The following is an 18,571-nucleotide window of genomic DNA, read 5'->3' on the forward strand; positions in this document are numbered from 1 at the left end:
TAGAGCTGTGACAAACTAATCAAGTTCAAATGAATTAAAAATTTTAGTCATTTCATTTAAATATATTTGAATACCCCTGCTCTGCTGCTTGCTGTTATTTTCCATTTTAGTATCATTAGCTTTATTTACTGATTGGTCAATAGGGCATTTGAAACTTTTAGGATGCCCACTGCTGGATCAGATGCTAAACAACAAAATTAAAAAGCTATCTAATGCGATTAGGCTGTGCATTAATATTTGTTTGCCAAAATGTATCTTGAATAGGAATTTTTCATGTTCGGATGTTTGTATATCAGTTGTAAAAGCGACAGCCCTACGTCAGAGTGGATTTTCTCATTTTAAACCTGTGATCAGAAATGTGTGTACCCACATATCCACATAACAATAAATAGTTTTAAGCCCATAGCCAGCTAGGTTTATAGCACAAACACACCTAGCCATCTAACTCTGACTGTGAGATGATTTGCTCATTGATTACCTGCAAAATGTTTTCCCTACTTTCCCTCAGTAGGAATGTACCTATAGCAGTGTTAACGTGAGTCCTGCAAACAACAGTCCAACACCTCATCCAGACCTGGTCAATCAGAATGATCTTCATTATGCCAGTATCCAGCACAGGAGGCCAGGACGTTCTCCAATCCAGGCCTCTGGCTCTACTGCTGATGAGCTGGTTCAGTATGCTACTGTCCAGCACCGGCATCACAGAGTGATAGAGACCCAAGAGCATGAAGAGGAGTATGCTAATGTCAAAATTAATATCACTGGTGCTGCCTACAGATAAGAAAATGTGTGTCACTTAAATACAACTTAATTAGTCCTTAACTAATTAATGCTTTTACACTTTAATAATGCATCATCTTTTGGTGCAGATCTGATGCTCCTGCTTCTGTGATTTACAGCAGCTGAAGAAAACCGATTCCACAGATCTGTTCAGGGCAAGTGTCCTCTGAACATTTACTCAGTTATAGGCATTTGAAAAAAACAGCTAAAGAAAGAAGACAAGAAATTCTTTGGCTATTAATCACATACATTATTTTCATAATTATACATTTTCAGCATGATCATTTTATTTAAAAAATCCTATTCCATCATTTAAATCCTATTGGATAATTGTTTGTTGTACTCCAAAAACATTTCATCACATTTACAGTTACATTTTAATGCACAGATTACTTGTGTATTAAAATCCTGTCCATTCTGAAATAACACTTGAAACTGATTTACTCATAATTTACACAATTACCAAAAGTTGGTCCAAAAGTATGTGCCGACCCTCACGCCTGTTCTTCAAACAAACCGCTGCCACACAGTTAAAAGTTTACAATTATACTGAATGTCTTTATGTACCATAACATTACAATTTACCTTCACTGGAACTAAGAGCATGACTAAGAGCAAGTTCCAGCATGACAATGTCCTATGCACAAAGAAGCTCCATGAAGACATGGTGTGTTAAAGTTGGAGAATCTTTAAGAGCCAAGATCTCAACCCCAATGAACACCTTTAGGATGAACTGGAACACCAACTGCAGCACAGACCTCCTTACCAGACAACAATGGCTGACCTAACTAATTTTGTGGCAGAAAATTCTGACAGCTATACTGTAGTTGTAAACCTTTCCAGAAGCATATAAATAGTTAGCAAGATAGATAAAAACAAAGACCAATACATTACCAATACCAATATATTACCAATATATTACTTTGCTTTTAAATTAACTGGAAAATATATTTTTTAAATTATTGTTTTTCACAATATTTGTTGTTTTGCTGTGTGTTCATGATGAGGAACATTTTAAATATTTTTTTGTAAATAAAAATAAAATGTTTAATAAAGTAAAATGTTTTCATTGTTTATTTGTTAAACTCTATGAGATGATCCCCATATAATCTTGGCTAAATTCTACAGCAGACTGTATGATTTGTTTTATATTTTGTTATATCTTTTCCACTTTCTCATTTGTAAATGTCCTGTGACATTCTCCAATAGTGCCTCTTTCTCACAATTATAATATTGAGGGATAAGTGAATGTTTTTGGATTGTTTGTTTATTTAGGATCCATTATTTACCACCTCACTGAAAACTTTTAAACACTACTAATTTATAACATATATAACTACTAAATAATCATTTTTATACACAGTTTCTCAGCTGTTTCTGTGCGGATTATACTTTGAATCCTGATGATGCCACAGTTATTTATAGCAAGGAGTAAAGGAGTAAAACATTAGCGTTATTTTAAACTGACCAATCAAATTACGCTTCTGTTTCCAAACGGCCTCTCAGTTTTGTTAGATGATTGGAAGCTTTGACATAAACGACTAGAAATACTCACAAGGGCGACATCTGCTGGTTACCTGCGTTTAGTGCGTCTCAAAAGCCACACCGATTCTGAAAGCGGCTTGTATGTATCTTCTTTAAGTTTACTCTGTAAATGTAAATGCATGGTTTTGTATAAATATTTCTCTTATACATGTTGCATTATATTGTGTTCTCTACTATTTGTAGTAAAAGTGTTAATTATAGTAAATAAGAATTGACGAATGCACAATTTTGCTCATGTGAAACACTCACAAGAAGAAAGAGGTCATTTAATTCTATAGTAAGAAGCGAACATACATTCATCATTTGACGTTAATATACTGTATATATACACACAATGTAAAGAGTATATGGCTTTGACTACCTGGTCATTACCATTAACATTAGTTTTTATAGGTGACACGGTTAGACACAGCGCTAATTTTTATAACTCACTATAACTACATTCCTGTGTGTGTATGTGGTGTGTGCTGATGACTCCGGTTCTGTCTCTGGCACTTCATTACAATCAAGTAAAAACTTGCTATGTTTTTACAGGTAACCACACACACACACACACACACACACACACACACACACACACACACACACACACACACACACACAAAAAGGCTTTGTGCAAACTTTGGCTAGCATCAAAGCTGCAGGTCTGCTAACAGATGGTAATACTAAGGACAGATTATTGCTCTCTTTTGCATACAGATTGATTTTTTTAATTGTACATAAAGATGTGTTTATTATAACCAGTTAATTTTTAAGAACATTGTTCAACTAGATTTGCATATTCTCTTTTGCAAAGAACACAGTAGTAATTGTACACTGTCCAGCTGTGTAGTGAGTGGATTTGATAAAGAGCTTGTTTGTAATAAACCTCAATAAATGTACACAGAACTCATTGAGAAATATGAAATGCCAATTTCTTTATTTTCCCCAAAATAAATGAGTAATTTATACACTACATTGCTTTTGGCCTTGCAGAGCAGATTATACATTTTTGGCACTTTTATATTAAATCCCACGCTAAAGAAAAGAAAAACAAAGAGCATTAAAGCAGAAATGAGAAACTGTTAAAACAATATAAACACAGTAAAGAGACTGCACTTTCATTTTCTTTTTTTTTTTTGTGCCATCTCTTTCTAAATTAGTACAATTAGTACCCATAAAGAACCATAAAGGCTTCACTGTTAATCTGGATGATCTTGCACAGAACACAACCTGCTAGTGTACATCTAGAGTAATGAGTCTCACTGAGCAGCTCTTATTGTCATAAGCACGGATACATGCATGATAGATGACGATTCTCAGGTGCTGAGAAAAAAAAATTCATTATTTTTGCTTGAGCTTCATTATGATCCACAGACAAAAACACACACCCATAGGGTTAAGCTCATCATTCATTCATACAAACACTAAAAGCTGTAAGGCTTAAACTGGGTGGAGATGGCATGTTGAGCTTATATTTTCTAGTTTACTACTCTTACAGCTTTCCAAAATGCATGTACAAAAAAAATAAACCCACACATTTGTTTTAACAATCTGGATATAAAGTCCTATGTTTTTATACACAAGGTATTAATGACTATCTATCTTTGGCCAAATTGTGAGATTCATTTTCACAGTGAAGTTGTTCCTGTATACTCTGGTTGCTCCCACACAATCCTTCAGTATTGCGCAAAACTATATAATGCATCAATCTAACATGGAGTAACTGCATCAGACTCTGGCCTGCTATCCACTTGTATTACCATGTGACCAGATTTGACATTTTTTGCACAATAGCACTAGTCACAGTCTGTTTCAGTTAACATTGCCTTTTTCTGTCCATTAGTGAAGCACAAACACAGATGAGTCACACTGAGGACACCTGTGTAAGGTAGAGCACGGACATCTGTACCATATCAAAATGCATGAAAATGTGTTCAGTGTGTCCAAAGTAAAATCAAAGTAAAAAGACTCTTAGCTCACCAACAAATATACAAAAAAATATTTAAAATCCCAAACTGCCAAAGAGCATACAGGAGAGAAAAAGAGAGGCTATTTATGAACGATGAACCTAATGGATTTTTGTTTCACTAACAAAAATGTAGGTGCAACATGTTTAAGCTAATTCCAGAGAAGCTGTATAAATCAAGGCTCATGCCATGACTATAAACACTTGTGCTGTCCTGAAAATCAACTACAGAAATCAGAACTAACAAAGACATCAATTTAAAACAGCAAGAAACCCCACAACGCAGAGATTGTTCATTAAATGCTACAAGACATGATAGAAAAAAGAAAAATCCTGAGTATTAATAAAGGCATAGAATCTGCCTGGCCTGCCAGAAAATGGCCAAAAGAAAGCGTAATCAATCATCAGCCTATTTAAAGCACCAAATAATTCAACGTATTATCATTCATTGAACATCAGCCTAAGCAGCCTTGTCAGGCACACATTCCCACAGTAGCTGAGCTAAAGTTAAGTTCAGCTTCCTTCACAGAAAGGAAATTGAGAGAAACAAGCCAGGCTCATTGAAATAAGCCTGCCTCTTCAGGTCTGCTCACTTCATGGAATATCCTCCAGCATTACAGAGTTTTAAGACTAGACCAGAGGACTCGCCATCTTGCAGTTTAGCATTACTCCGTTTACAGTTTTATGCATCACAGCTTTCAGTCAGTGGACGCAATATCATGTAAAAACATTATGAGGGTAAAACCCGTGCAATGGTGCCCCTGGCATCCTCGCTCAGTCTCTCTGGAAATTTCACTTCAAACTCAACGATTAAATCTCCGCGCCGTTCAGGGTTCTTTGGCAAAGGAAGGCCTTCACCGGTGATGTGCCGCTTCATCCCGGGACGAATGATGACATCTTGCATTGGTAGGGAAATGGTGCGTTTGTCCAGAGTAGGGGCTTTTATTGTACAACCACAGAGAGCCTGAGACAAACACAAGGACAAACAGTTAAACAGCTACAACACCACCATTGATGTCCAGCTTACTTTCTTTGTAAATGTTATTATCTAGATTGCTCTCACGAATACATATATGATACTACAATAATAAATTTTATTACAATGAAAAAAAAACCAACAACTTGTGTTTCATGTGTTCACGCAATTCAGCTAATCTGTACTATCATTTGCGTGGTAACATTCTGACATGGTCTAGATTTCACACTGAAATGAAGCATCTGAATAGGCATACAACCAAAACCCTGGGCCTAAAACACCACATTACAATTTCAAATGTGCCAATTTATAAATATAAGCTAATCTGCAGTACACTCACTTCTTTGAGCGAGATCTTGGCTTGGTAGATGAGGTTTGAGCCGTCTCTCTTAAACACCGGATGCGCTTTATCCTTCACAACGAATATGATGTCAGCTGGGATGTTGTTTGGTTTCTGGTCACCCTCTTTAGGGAAAGTAATCTTGGTTCCCTCTTTCCAGCCTTTCTTTACCTCCACAGTGAGGATCTTTTCCTCTGTGCGTGTGCTGCAGCCATCTGGGTTCAGTCTGCTCCGTGAGATTTTCATTTTCTTGGTGCAACCACTGAACACCTCCTCCAGGCTGACTTTGAGTTCATGAGTCACTGGTGGGTCCTGCTTTTTACCCCTCCTCGCAAAATGGTGCCCACCACCCAGGCCAAAGCTTGCGAACGGTTCGTCCACATCCATATCTTCACCACCCATGCCACGACCAAATATGTGCTCAAAGGGGTTCCGCCCACCAAAGAACTCGGTGAACATGGCATGTGGGTCACCCTGGAAGGTGTATGAAAAGCCAGGGCCATTTGGCCCACCACCAGCACCACCTCCACCAGGGCTGCCCTTCAGCCCTACAAAAAGAAAAGACTTTCATTTTATAATGGAAGATACAGTGGTGCATGGTATCTGTGGTCAAGGTTTTTTTTTTTTTTTTTTTTAAGTGTTTACATTTACAGGTTTATGGTTAGTTGCAGTGTATTATCAGACAGGTGACTAACTATTAACTTCCCAAATAATAATAATAATAATAATAATAATAATAATAATGGTTTTTTTCATTTTGGTTTATTAAATGAAAAGCATAGTATTGTGTTCAGTGAACAGAGATGCTAAGATAAAGTTTAACGACAGGTTTGAGTTTAATGTGCATTAAAATATTTAAGCTAGACTCTCGAGTACTTTCGGTCCGTTTAAGAAGCTGTTTGTGAGAACTCACGTTAAATGTTTAGCAATATTGCCATGTTGTATAGCAATACTTTAACATGAAATTAAAGTTTATCTGTTTATTGTGCGAGAGAGTGAGTGTGTGTGTGTGTGTATGTGCGTGTGAGAGTGCGTGAGTGAATGTGTATCTGAGGGAGTGTGAGAGTGTCTGTGTGAGAGTGAGTGAGTGTGTGTGTGAGAGTGTGTGTGCGTTCTCAGGTCACTGTTACAGAGAACTACAGAGAATGTATTATAAGGGGATTTCTCCACTGCCTCGACTACGACTTGAGGATTAATCCGCAACCCAAATGGAGATCTTATAGGGCACTAGATACGGTTTATAAACCATTTAAGCTGCAGTACACTTATAACGGGATTTAGGATTAGACCTCATACAACGCACCAACTTTCTCATACAGGGATGTTACATAATCCCAAATTAAACAGAACGACTTGAGTTAAACCAACAGCGTACCTTCTTCCCCGAACCTGTCATAGACGTCCTTCTTTTTCGGGTCACTCAACACGTCGTAGGCTTCCGCGATCTCCTTGAACTTCTCTTCAGCGTTTGGGGACTTGTTTTTATCCGGATGAAACTTTAAAGCTTGTTTACGGTACGCTTTCTTGATCTCGTCCTCAGACGCGTCTCTCTGAATCCCCAAAATACTGTAATAATCCTTTCCCATTTTCACCATCTAGAAATAAACCTGCAGGTTAAAAATAATAAACCTCACCAGAAGTCTGACGAAGGTACGAATCGTCCTCGATTAAAGCTTCAGTAGTGTTCAGCTTGTTGGTGTTAAACTTCTGACTCTTCAGGAACAGGATCCTCCCTTTTTGAAGCATTTCCGAAAGTTCGAGAAAACTCTAGTAACATCAAGAGCTTTCTCAGCTGTAATCTGCAGGGTAAATATCAATCTGCCCTCTACAGCTCATGTGGTGCACTAGGAAGTGTGTAGAATACATTAGCGCTATTAACCTACAGAGTCCTACAGAGGGGATAGGATGGGATTTGGAACATGACAGAGGACAAACGTCACAATGATTACAGAAATCCTTTCCTCTGTTTGGATCATAGTCATTTTGATGCCAAATCTGCTGCTGTGCATAAACAGCCCTGCCACGCCCTAATAACCAACTAACTAACTAACTAACTAACTAACTAATTAAATAATATAACACTATTACCATCTAATTGTAATAATATTTGTTATTGTTGATCCTGTTGCTAATGTTTTGCAGTGTGCAGGAAAGGGATAATCAAAATAATTTTAATTTAATTTTTTAACTAACTAGCTCTTATTAACCAGTAATCTAAAGGTCAAGACTTCAAAACAACACCACACTACTGACACAATAAGTCTGAATATAAGATGAGTGATAAATCATGAGATACAGGATACAAAACAGGATTTACAAGGTTACACCAGTGATAACATTTTAAACATATTTCTAATGTTTTGTCCGGATGCCTTTTTCATGCTGCTATTACGTGGTGGTATCATGTACTGAATCTGTGCCTGAATATATAACAGGATATATAATAAAACAACAAGAAGGGTTTGGTCAATACAGTAAACAACAACAACATTGTCAGTTCATGTGTATTTATGTGTGTGTGTGTGGGGGGGGGGGGACACTGCTTCAGAATGATAACATATCTTATGTGTTAATTATTTAAAGTTTGTTATTAATCACAGAGTAAATACCCCAATGACACATGCCATTTTGCCCCACTCCCTAATCCCTACACATAGCAAAGTGCATTCTGGGTATTCTGCTCCAACCCCAAATAGTGCATTGTTGAGTTTTAAACGTGCATTGAGGAGTTTTAAACATGCATTGTGAACGTTTGTGTACGTGACTGTTAATTAAAAAAGTGCACGCGTGGGCGTGTCTAATGCGTGTCTTTGTCCAACGGTCGTCCTGCAGAACGTCCGTTAAGAACAACGACAAGCTTCTCTTTTATTGGCCCGCGCCAGGTTGTCCGAGCGCTCTGATTGGACGTCGGATCTGTCAGTTATATCGGATGACAACGAGTTTAAACTGCGGACAAAATGAAGCATTACGAGGTAAGATCGTTTCTTTAAAACACGTGCTTTGTAAGATTTGTTTCGTTTTTTAATTATGATCACGTGTGTGATGTTAATGAGTTTTTTGTAAATACAAATGTGTAATTTGGCGACGAAGGGGAGAAGGTAAAGGGGAGATTAGACTGCAATTGTATTGATTAGACAATAATAATAATCACACATTAGTAAGTTATTATAGAGGCTTTATAGATGTGGACCACATGACTAATCCAGGTGTTTTAGCCTCACTATAATGTTGCATTTGGTTTGATTCCTTTCTAACACCCATTGGGGGTTTATGGTATTACAGGTTCATACATCAGGTTTTAAACATCATGTTATTTATTTACAGCCTTTCATACGTGATATGGTTCTGCAGTAAGGTCAGAATTACATACTAGTAAACTAGCAGCAATATACTGAAGGTTGATTTTCTGGATTTTTAATGCACCGTGCTGCTGCTGTCAGACTCCCGGAAGTTGGTCATTATTTTTATATGAATGACCCCAATAAACGTGTCGCCTCAAACTCGTTTAACTTTAAAACACTGGTTCATAGACACAATCCATGTACTACACGCATGAACCAGAGATCAGACATATAAACCGTTTAAACGACATGCTTTTGAATAAAATATTTCTATAGACGTTAACGCAAAGTAACCAGCAGGTGGCGCTTAAGAGTCAAACTGAAATGAACTGCAGATGAAGCTGAGCCAGTTCCGAACAAGCAACCTGGCAAAACTGGTCTCATTCCAGAAAAAACGAGGACTTTAACCAGTGCAAAGTTTCATATGGAAAATCCAGGAGAGAAATGTAAATTTGGATTGATTTTAGTCTAATATTATACAACCCATAGTCTAGAATGGATTCCCCAGACATAAGGATGATTTAATAAAATACTGTATTGAACATTTTATATCAAGTAGCTGAAGTTATCTAATATTATAATTAGTTTATTATTTTAGAATGCCAAATTGTGATCAAGATTATAATCTGTTTAATTGACGGTCCTGGTAATGTGATTGTGTGCCAAATTAAAACCCAACCAATGACTGATTCAAATTTAGCCTGTGTTTCTTTACTCTAATTAGATTTGTGTGTCTTGAAGGCAGAGTTTCATTCCTATTAAAAGTGTGATAGTTCATTTTAAGGATACACAATATACATTGCAAAATATATAAAACAATAAAAAATACATAGAATCTGTGAAAGAAAAATGGTTTTTGTGATCTTTTTATTCATAGTCTAAAATAAAGCTAAAAGAAATGTATGCCAATGAGGATCAATAGAAAAACTCTACAATCAATTAGAAAGGTAGAGCAGCTGATATCAGGCAGGATGATTACACATAATGTTGAGTTTAATGATTAGTAATGATTAGAGATGCAGAGCTGATTATATTGTAATGATTAACAACCAGTATAAATGTTCAGCCTTATATTATTTACAGTTATTATTACCAGTTTAAAGCTGATTCAATGTGTGTGAGTGTGTGTGTTTCATTGCCAGTGTGCAGGTTATAATTAGCACTAGTTTGAATTTTTCTTTTTTTTTGGGGGTGGGGGCAAGGCCATTTTTCACATTACCTCTTGAGTTGTGTGTGTGTGTGTGAGAGAGAGAGAGAGAGAGAGAGAGAGAGAGAGAGAGCAATAAGTACCATGCTGCGCTACAATCATATTTTCAGACATGGTAAACTTATCTAGAGTCATCCTGGATAGGGATCACAAATCTCACCAGTGATTGCAGTACAGATTTATTTCATGAATTTATGAAGTTGCTGAACCCAAACCAGTATTGATTCATTAAAAAGTCTGTATCATAATAATATAATTTCAAACAGATTTAATAAAATTGCAGTTACACAGCTGACAAAATGTTATGGTACATACAACTTAAACACAAATAAAAATTCACCCAGCATAAAAGTATATTCACTAAAGGGAAAGACAGGTTTGTAGTCACATTCTCATTGTGCTGACTTTATCAAGGTGAACTTTGAATTTTGGAAGAGGTTTTGGGTTAGTTTTAATAAACAGGTTGCACAATAATAAAAATGATGGGTCATTTTTCTTGTAAGTCTTTGTATACCTTATATACATCAATATGGACTGATGTTCATTTTGTGACCATTGCAAATATACTTCTGCAGTTAGCAGATCCAAGCATTTCTGCACTTTATCAGTTTAGCCAGTTCTAAGTGCTTAGTGGACAATTATGGGTTGTTAATTCCACAATGGTTTCTGCCTGGAAAACTTATTCACAGATTTTAATATGTAAGGTGTAATTGGTAATAGGGATTTGCACCGGGGTTGGTGGAATAAAGCCAGTACCCCAGTGAGATTGGGGAGAAGGACAGGAGGGTGGAGTTAGGGATATTTCCCCAACTGCCTGGCTCTCTTTTTAGAGGGAAAGAGAGGGCAGGGTGGAGGAGGAATGGCATTGGGGGAGAGACAAGGACTCCATTTAGAGGGTGTGCAAGAGAGAGGGAATGGCTCCTGGGGAAATATAGAGACAGATAGACAGATTTCCTTTGGCAGAGAAATAGAAAACACAACGAAATTAGACAGTACACAAAAAGAGAGCGACAGAATGGACACCTTGGCGTTAGAGGCCGCTCGACCTAAACTGCCTGGGAATTCCACCATGGCCACAGGCCTTCCTGGGGCCGTGCCATCCAAACGCAAACCCACCAAAAAAGCTAAAAAAGCTGTTGTCTTTTTTGAGGTGGAGATTTTGGATGCTAAGACAAAGGACAAGCTCTGCTTCTTGGACAAGGTAAGAGCAAGTTTTATTTTTATTCAAGAATATTAAAGTTAGTAAGTAAATAAGTTTTTATTAAAGAATATTATATTAGTTTGCAGTGTTAATACTTATCCAACAACCAGACAGCTCAGCATGTAGCAGTGCATGTTCTCTCAGTTAAATATAACACAGCTACTTTTGGGGCTCGGTGCTATCTATAGCTTGCTAACGTGGGTTTTGAGGAACGCCTGGTGCTCTTCGTCATATGCTGCCATGCTCCTGTGGACATAGTGGCAGCCAGGAGCCTCTACATACTGTCAGCGTTGATGAAGCAAGTTTAATGAAAGGTCAAATGTCATGATAACTGGGAGTCTCCGTGTTGACGTCTGGCATTTAGCCATTAATCAAATGTCTCCAGTGACTCCAACCATTTGAACAGAGACACCAGCCTTTTGACCAGTAACTCCAATCTTTTTAACTTTTTACAATTTTTAGTCCAAACTTTGTAACTAAAATTTTACATTGTGTAGCGTGTGGAGAATTTTAATATCTACTTTTAGTGTCTGCTTATAATGTACAGAAGGAATGTCTTTACTGTACATGTAAGTGTTTTACCTGTAATAGTACCACTGGTGTGGCCATACTGCACAGGTACACACATTAGCATGGGTTTACAGTGTAACTGAGCAAACATGAACCATATGTGATGGTGTAAATTGCAGCTCGGGTGCCATGACACGGATGTTACACTTTTAGGACATGTTCAGTGCCTGGTGTGTTTTGTGTCTAAGAATGTCAGCTGTTCCAAACACCCACCATCTGGGAACACCAGGGATAGCAGCTAAATATACTGCTAATTTGTCACAAACAGACATGTATAGTAAACACACATACACAGATGAAGTGTTTAGAGTGGAGTGTTTATTTGTGTGTGTTCATGATGAACAGGTGGAGCCAAATGCAACCATTGGAGAGATCAAGTCCATGTTCCATAAGAGCCGTAAGTAAACAAACTGTTAACTTGATAATAGCTAAGTGCTAAGAGCTACTTTCACTGCTGACTTCAGAGCCACTCTGTGATAACTCTTAAGGTTTTAGACATCATAGGATTTTCTTCACATTTGAATATGAAATATTTTATTACAATCATTTGGCAGAATCAGTTCAGTGCACTTTGCCCAAGTTTTGTAGCATATTTAAAATGTAATGTTTTTTACACTGTAGCTAGATTGATAAATTCAGCCAATGTGTAGAATATAATAACCAAATATATTTTGGCTGGTCTCTATAATGGAAGTGATGTGGGAGGTCTGTGTAAGTTTGATGGTTAGCTAGTTTGCATAGCTAATGGTCACATGTGTAACTCTACTGTATATCATGCAATAAAATTGGTATTTTGTTGTAGGTAGCGTTTTAAGCTAAAGAGATTGAAAGAATCACTAATGCTGATTTGGTTTTCGATCAGCTGGTTGGATGGTGGACTTTATTATTACGATTCTGTGTGTTTTTGTTACAGACCCACAGTTTTATCCTGCCAGACAGTCCATCCGACTCGATCCCAGTGAGTGCTTTCATTTCTCTTAGACATTTCTCTCCAGATATTCACTCACTCTTTTTCCAATAACTGTGTGGATTTTCAAAAATAATCAATATTGTGCGGTTGGGAAAAAGACCTCGCTTTAAACACAGTGTCCTTCCACTTATATAATTTTAATTGTGTAGAATAAAAAAAAAAAATCAATCGAATGAATTACAAAAACATGGCAACATATAACCTAGAAATACTCAACTATTTATTACCACATTCGCACATTGTTATAGATCATGTCAAAGATCAGTGTGTGTGTATGAGAGAGATGGTATACTGATGCATTGTGGGATTGTTTATACAGAGGGAAAATCTCTGAAGGATGAAGACGTGCTCCAGCACTTGCCTGTGGGAACCACGGCAACCTTCTACTTTAGAGACTTGGGAGCCCAGATCAGCTGGGTCACGGTAACTAACGAACACACACACGCGCACACTCTCTTTTTCACCTTACAGTTTTCATTACTCACATAGATGGTAGATGTGTATAACCTCAAGAAACTGCAGGAACCACTTATTTTTACAGGAAGAGACAGTTTGATTGACACAGCAAACAGCCAGTTATATTTACTCACTGATGACTGTTTTAAAACAAACACATTTGTTGTAAACTTTATTCACCATACTCACTACCTTTTGCTCTTGAATGTTTTTGGGCCATTGTTCAGAAGTTTGTGTTCACCTTCTACCAAAGCTCAGCTACAGTATGTTTGGATTTTGACATTTGTGACCAACCAAGTGTAAAAACACACACACACACACACACACACACACACACACACACACACACACACACACACACACACACTTGTGCACATAATGGATGCTCCATAGCTGAGAGAGTGTGAGGATTAGGTGGTGCTATATTGAGGGTGTTTATTAATACCAGTTCAACAGAGCTACGATAACTTGGTGACACACACAGGGCTTTAATGTGTGTGTGTGTGAGAGAGAGAGAGAGAGAGAGAGAGAGAGAGTTTATAGTGATTATTACTGACACATGCTCATACAACACCACACTATTTGCACGTCCTGATTTCATGGAGTGATGGATGTCCACAGGTCTCTAAAGTTACATCTCACACAATTTACAGTCCAAATGATAATATTTTGGATCGTCATCTTTGTTAAATGATTAGATTCTTTAGATAAATCATATAACTAAGCCACAGTTCATCGTTTTTCTTTCCAAGCCATCGAGCACATTATTTCTTTGAAATGTTGTCTCTTCACAAAATAATGTTTCCACACTATCAGATCTATTTATTTATTTTTTTCATTTCTCAGGTGTTTTTGACGGAATATGCAGGCCCACTGATCATCTACCTGATGTTTTATTTTCGTGTGCCGTTTATTTACCAGCCCAAATATGACTTCACTACGAGCAAGCACTGGGTTGTACAGTGAGTGAAACCTTTACATTTACATAAGACAAACAGGGAAAATAGGTGTTAGTTTAAGTGTTTCTGGAAGAGGAATGTTTTCTTCACACGTCAGTTTAAAGACAGTCAGTGACTCAGCTGTTCGGACATCAATGGGAAGTTTATCCCACCATCTCTGTGCCAGAACAGAACTGAGTCTTGATGTAGACCTCCCTCCCACCCTGAGTCGAACATTGCTAGATACTTATTTTTATATTTATATATTACAGTTTCACAAACCCATAAGTTACAAAACTTTCCTGATTCTTTTGTGCTGTATTTAAGCATGTAGCTTCGTAGGCAGCTTTTAAACTGAATCTTCTGTCTGCTACAGTGGCTACAGACTACAGATTTCATGCTGAATACAGTATTTACACACACACACACACACACACACATACACACACACGCATCCACATTATTGTAGGTCTACAGAATTAACCTCATTGTATCTGGAGGTCAAATAGTGAAACATATGGTATTTTTATTATTATATTTTAGTATTATTTCCCTTATTAAGAATTTTTTTTCTAATAAACTGTTATTATGCACTGTATCTTTTTAATGGAGAGCTGAGTTCATTCCCGATTCCTTTGTGTGTGTTATAGCGACACCCTGTGTTCAAACCTGGTACTTCGTCTTCTAAACTTTCTTAATTGACACTTAATTGAAACTTTATTTTTAGTAGAGCTTGAGTTGACCCATGCACACACTGGATGTGTGTGTGTATGTATGTGCGTGTGAACTAACTAACCTTACTGTAATGAAATTTTAAAGCTAAATTCGGATGGTTAATGCATTTCTCCTGTGCTGTAGTTTGGCGTGTATGTGCCACTCGTTCCACTACGTCAAGAGACTGCTAGAGACGCTGTTCGTCCACCGCTTTTCTCATGGAACGATGCCTTTACGCAATATCTTTAAGGTGAGCACACACACACACAAAGTGTGACATGAAGTTCATTATTAAATTAAAAATGTTAATAATTAGGAATTTTCTGTGCTATTAGAGGAATAATGAGACATAAAACAAGTGAAGCCACTGGACTTTCACTTCACTACTGTATTTCCCTGTGTGGAGAAAAATATTTATTTATATTGTTTATTTATTTTGTACACATTAAACTATTCATGGGATTATGTAGACAAGACAATCTCAAGGTGAAGTGCTTCAGATGCAACCATGGGGCCTTTTTCTCTTCACTTCAGTATGTTTTTAAAAAGGTTACTTCAAAAACATCAAGCTATTGTTCAATAAAATTCTCAAAGCTATCCAGCTAGCTACACACAACACTGTGTGGTTACCCAGCTAGTTAGTTTAGTTAGCATTGTAAGTGACATTTCTAGTTTCACTTGAACTCTGCCCTGTAACAAACGTTTATTTACCTGACATTCGCTTAAATCAGTATTTTATGTTAGTTGGGTTAAAGAACAGCTTGTATGGGTGTTTGAGGACATTAAATGTGCACCTGACAAACAGTGTGTTTTTTCAGAACTGTACATACTACTGGGGATTCGCGGCATGGATGGCTTACTACATCAACCATCCGCTATACACACCACCGAGTGAGTGCATGCTAATCAACACACTTTATACACTGGGGGAAAAAATGTGTTTTCAAATCAAAATGATAATTGTTTGGTTTCCATCTAATTTTATTCTCGGTTTGATTTGTAGTTTGGTCACCCACCAAAAAATTCTAAAGGGTCCTGTTCTGATGCTATGATATTGTGCTCCTGTTTCAGCCTACGGTGAGCAGCAGGTGAAAGCGGCCCTGATTATTTTCCTGGTAAGAGACAGGATTTCTGAAAGAACTTGAATTACATAACATAAACTGATATTACAGGGTTCCCACGCATCCTGGAAAACCTGGAAATCCTGGAAAATTAATGACCAATGTTCCAGTCCTGGAAAGCACATGGAAAATGAGAGAAAACAGAAATTGTCCTGGAAAATTATTATTATTAAATGTTCTTGATCATTTAAAGAACAGTTTACGACTGGGCGAAACAATTAACGTTAGTAACAGAAAGCGCTCTGTTCAGGGACGCTGAGTTTTGACGGGTTTTTTGTTATGCTGTTTAATCTCGCTGTGACGGATGACGCAGTCTTGTGTTGGCGGTTTCAGGTGCTAGGAATGGTTTAAGTGCTTGAATGTTTTCAGCAAATGGTGACGGGTAAGCAGGTTATATTAACCTTGTTAATCTGAATATCATGTGCAAGGGGAATGTACAGCAAACTAAAGCATGCATGACGGCATTGGCCTGAGAAAGGAGAGGGTATTAATATGTGCGGTCTTTTTATTTTATAAATGTTGAAATTTCATTCACATGATAAATTGTCTTTAAAAGTATAGTTAAGTTAAATTTGAAATGTCCTGGAAAATGATCTCTGAAAAAGAGTGGGAACCCTGTATTACTGTACATCATACATACTCATCATTTTCAGAGCTAATAATCACTCAGTTACTTTACATGAGCTAAACAATGCAGATATTATTTTACTCTTGTCCAGTAATGTTAATCTGATAGAAGACTTAAGAACATACTAGTGCACGATTGGACGTGTACAGGTTTTTTTTTACTAATTTATTAATGAATTTGTTAAATCCATTTCTGCAGTTTTGCCAGATCGGAAACTTCTCGATCCATATCGCACTGAGAAATCTACGACCACCAGGTAAAGCATCACTTCCTCACATGTGCAGAAGATATATTTTGTGTTCTCTCGACTGGAGGCATTTTGTTATATGAAAATAAATCCTTTAATTTCTCAGGATCTAAAACTAGGAAGATCCCGTACCCAACTAAGAACCCTTTCACCTGGATCTTTCTGCTGGTGTCCTGCCCCAACTACACATATGAGGTGAGCATGTCTGTCTGTCTGTTAAATCATTTTAAATACAGCACGCATGGAGCTAATGTCCATGTGGAAGAAACTACTACCATAAATCACTCAGCATTTCAGAACAGGAACAGATCAGTGTTTGGTTTCTAAAAAAAAGCATTTAAAACTAGTAAGAATTCAATCCTATTACAACTTTACATCAACTTGTGATTTGGAATGAACAGGAAGTGTTTTAGTCCTTATATTATACCATAGCAATTTGCTATTACAATTCTAAAAAATTCTTAATGAATGCCACATGATTTTGTAACATAAAATCAATTTCTTTCATTTAATTTCCTTGAATGAGTTTCTGTTCTAACCTGCATTATGACAGATGTACAATTTTTCCTCTCTTGACGTTACTAAATAAAAAAGTCACGTTTCCACAAAACTGTAGAAGCAGAAACATAGTCACAGCTTTACCTCAATGATTATTACAAAGCACTGACACTGGAGACTTCTATACACGTAAACTCCACCAAAGCAGCCATTATAAATCAGTTTATTAGACATAGATTATTCACCATAAAACTCCCTGTGCATGTTGTTACTATAGAAACCACTGAAGCTCATATTAAATAATGTAAATTTCATTTAATGATGCAGTGTGTGTGTGTGTGTGTGTGTGTGTGTGCACGCAGTTGGGCTCATGGCTGGGCTTCACCCTGATGACTCAGTGCCTGCCGGTGGCCTTCTTCACCCTGGTGGGCTTCATCCAGATGACCGTGTGGGCTAAAGGGAAACATCGCAGCTACCTGAAGGAGTTCCGTGACTACCCACCTCTGCGTTCCCCGATCCTGCCGTTCATCCTGTAGAACCCGCCTGATGACAAACCATACCCACTACCTGACATAACCCAGTCTGAACCAATCACCTTCAAAAGAAAATACGTCCTTCCTGGTTCTCTGCACACCTTCTCACCATGCTCCCTCAAACCTTCACCAGAGGCCATATTCACAGCACTGACAGTTTTATTAGCGTGGTCTGTTTGGCCTGATCAGAAGTGATGAAACCTGTCCAGGAGTCCAGTGTGTGTCTGAGGGACCAGGCAAAGTGCTGATGGTGAGATTCTGGACTCTGCAGCTTCTGGATCACTCAAATGACCATAATCTAGATGGTAGCTAATCTAGTAATCTGTGTTTCCTAAATCACTGCTATGTTTAACACTGTAAACTAAAACGTTTTTTTCCCCAGATTAAATTAATGCAGTATTTACAGACACGTATGATAATCAAATAAAGATGTGAAACATTTTATGACATGGCACAAATTTTGAATATCGAAGCTCTTGTTAAATTCATGTTGATTGTTTACTGTAGCTAATGTTTACATTCGAAATACACGCTTGGTAATTGTGCTTTGGTGTTTTG

At 37.4% G+C, this 18,571-nt stretch overlaps 3 protein-coding genes across 4 annotated transcripts in view; 2 read left to right on the top strand and 1 right to left on the bottom strand.

Moving 5' to 3' along the window:
* LOC132839095 (uncharacterized) overlaps positions 1-1,781 on the top strand; it is a 50,200-nt gene extending 48,419 nt beyond the window's left edge. Inside the window, exon 43 of the mRNA XM_060859876.1 lies at positions 512-1,781. Coding sequence (XP_060715859.1) covers positions 512-781 — 270 coding nt within the window. The 3' untranslated portion in view covers positions 782-1,781. The remainder of the gene's footprint in view (positions 1-511) is intronic.
* A 1,440-nt stretch (positions 1,782-3,221) lies between these two features.
* On the bottom strand, positions 3,222-7,386 carry dnajb1b (DnaJ heat shock protein family (Hsp40) member B1b). Its single transcript, XM_060860557.1, has 3 exons — positions 6,965-7,386; positions 5,590-6,137; positions 3,222-5,237 (listed from the first exon to the last, which is right to left on the bottom strand). Exons 1-3 carry the CDS (start codon positions 7,182-7,184, stop codon positions 5,004-5,006), a joined length of 1,002 nt encoding a protein of 333 aa, XP_060716540.1. The 5' UTR covers positions 7,185-7,386; the 3' UTR covers positions 3,222-5,003.
* Positions 7,387-8,416: 1,030 nt separating this feature from the next.
* tecrb (trans-2,3-enoyl-CoA reductase b) lies at positions 8,417-18,558 on the top strand. Of its 2 annotated transcripts, XM_060860536.1 has the most exons (12): positions 8,417-8,561; positions 11,288-11,338; positions 12,254-12,305; positions 12,822-12,866; positions 13,198-13,301; positions 14,181-14,296; positions 15,131-15,236; positions 15,805-15,877; positions 16,058-16,101; positions 16,934-16,991; positions 17,089-17,177; positions 17,843-18,558. In XM_060860536.1, exons 1-12 carry the CDS (start codon positions 8,547-8,549, stop codon positions 18,014-18,016), a joined length of 927 nt encoding a protein of 308 aa, XP_060716519.1. In that variant the 5' UTR covers positions 8,417-8,546; the 3' UTR covers positions 18,017-18,558. The 2 variants fall into 2 exon arrangements, with proteins under 2 accessions (XP_060716519.1, XP_060716518.1); XM_060860535.1 differs by lacking the exon at positions 8,417-8,561 and having other exon boundaries at positions 10,884-11,338.
* The last annotated feature ends 13 nt before the right edge of the window (positions 18,559-18,571 follow it).

The sequence above is a fragment of the Tachysurus vachellii genome, chromosome 24 (assembly GCF_030014155.1).
Source record: "Tachysurus vachellii isolate PV-2020 chromosome 24, HZAU_Pvac_v1, whole genome shotgun sequence".
Classification (NCBI taxonomy): domain Eukaryota; kingdom Metazoa; phylum Chordata; class Actinopteri; order Siluriformes; family Bagridae; genus Tachysurus; species Tachysurus vachellii.

Bases quoted from the DNA above. Each gene is read 5' to 3' on its own strand.
- dnajb1b (XM_060860557.1), bottom strand. From the start codon at position 7,184: ATGGTGAAAATGGGAAAGGATTATTACAGTATTTTGGGGATTCAGAGA. The intron at 6,138-6,964 runs GTACGCTGTTGG...TTCTTTTTGTAG, and splicing joins TGACAGGTTCGGGGAAGAAG to GGCTGAAGGGCAGCCCTGGT. The intron at 5,238-5,589 runs GTGAGTGTACTG...TGTTTGTCTCAG, and splicing joins CCAAGATCTCGCTCAAAGAA to GCTCTCTGTGGTTGTACAAT.
- tecrb (XM_060860535.1), top strand. From the start codon at position 10,997: ATGGCATTGGGGGAGAGACAAGGACTCCATTTAGAGGGTGTGCAAGAG. The intron at 13,302-14,180 runs GTAACTAACGAA...TTCATTTCTCAG, and splicing joins CCCAGATCAGCTGGGTCACG to GTGTTTTTGACGGAATATGC. The intron at 15,878-16,057 runs GTGAGTGCATGC...CTCCTGTTTCAG, and splicing joins TCCGCTATACACACCACCGA to CCTACGGTGAGCAGCAGGTG.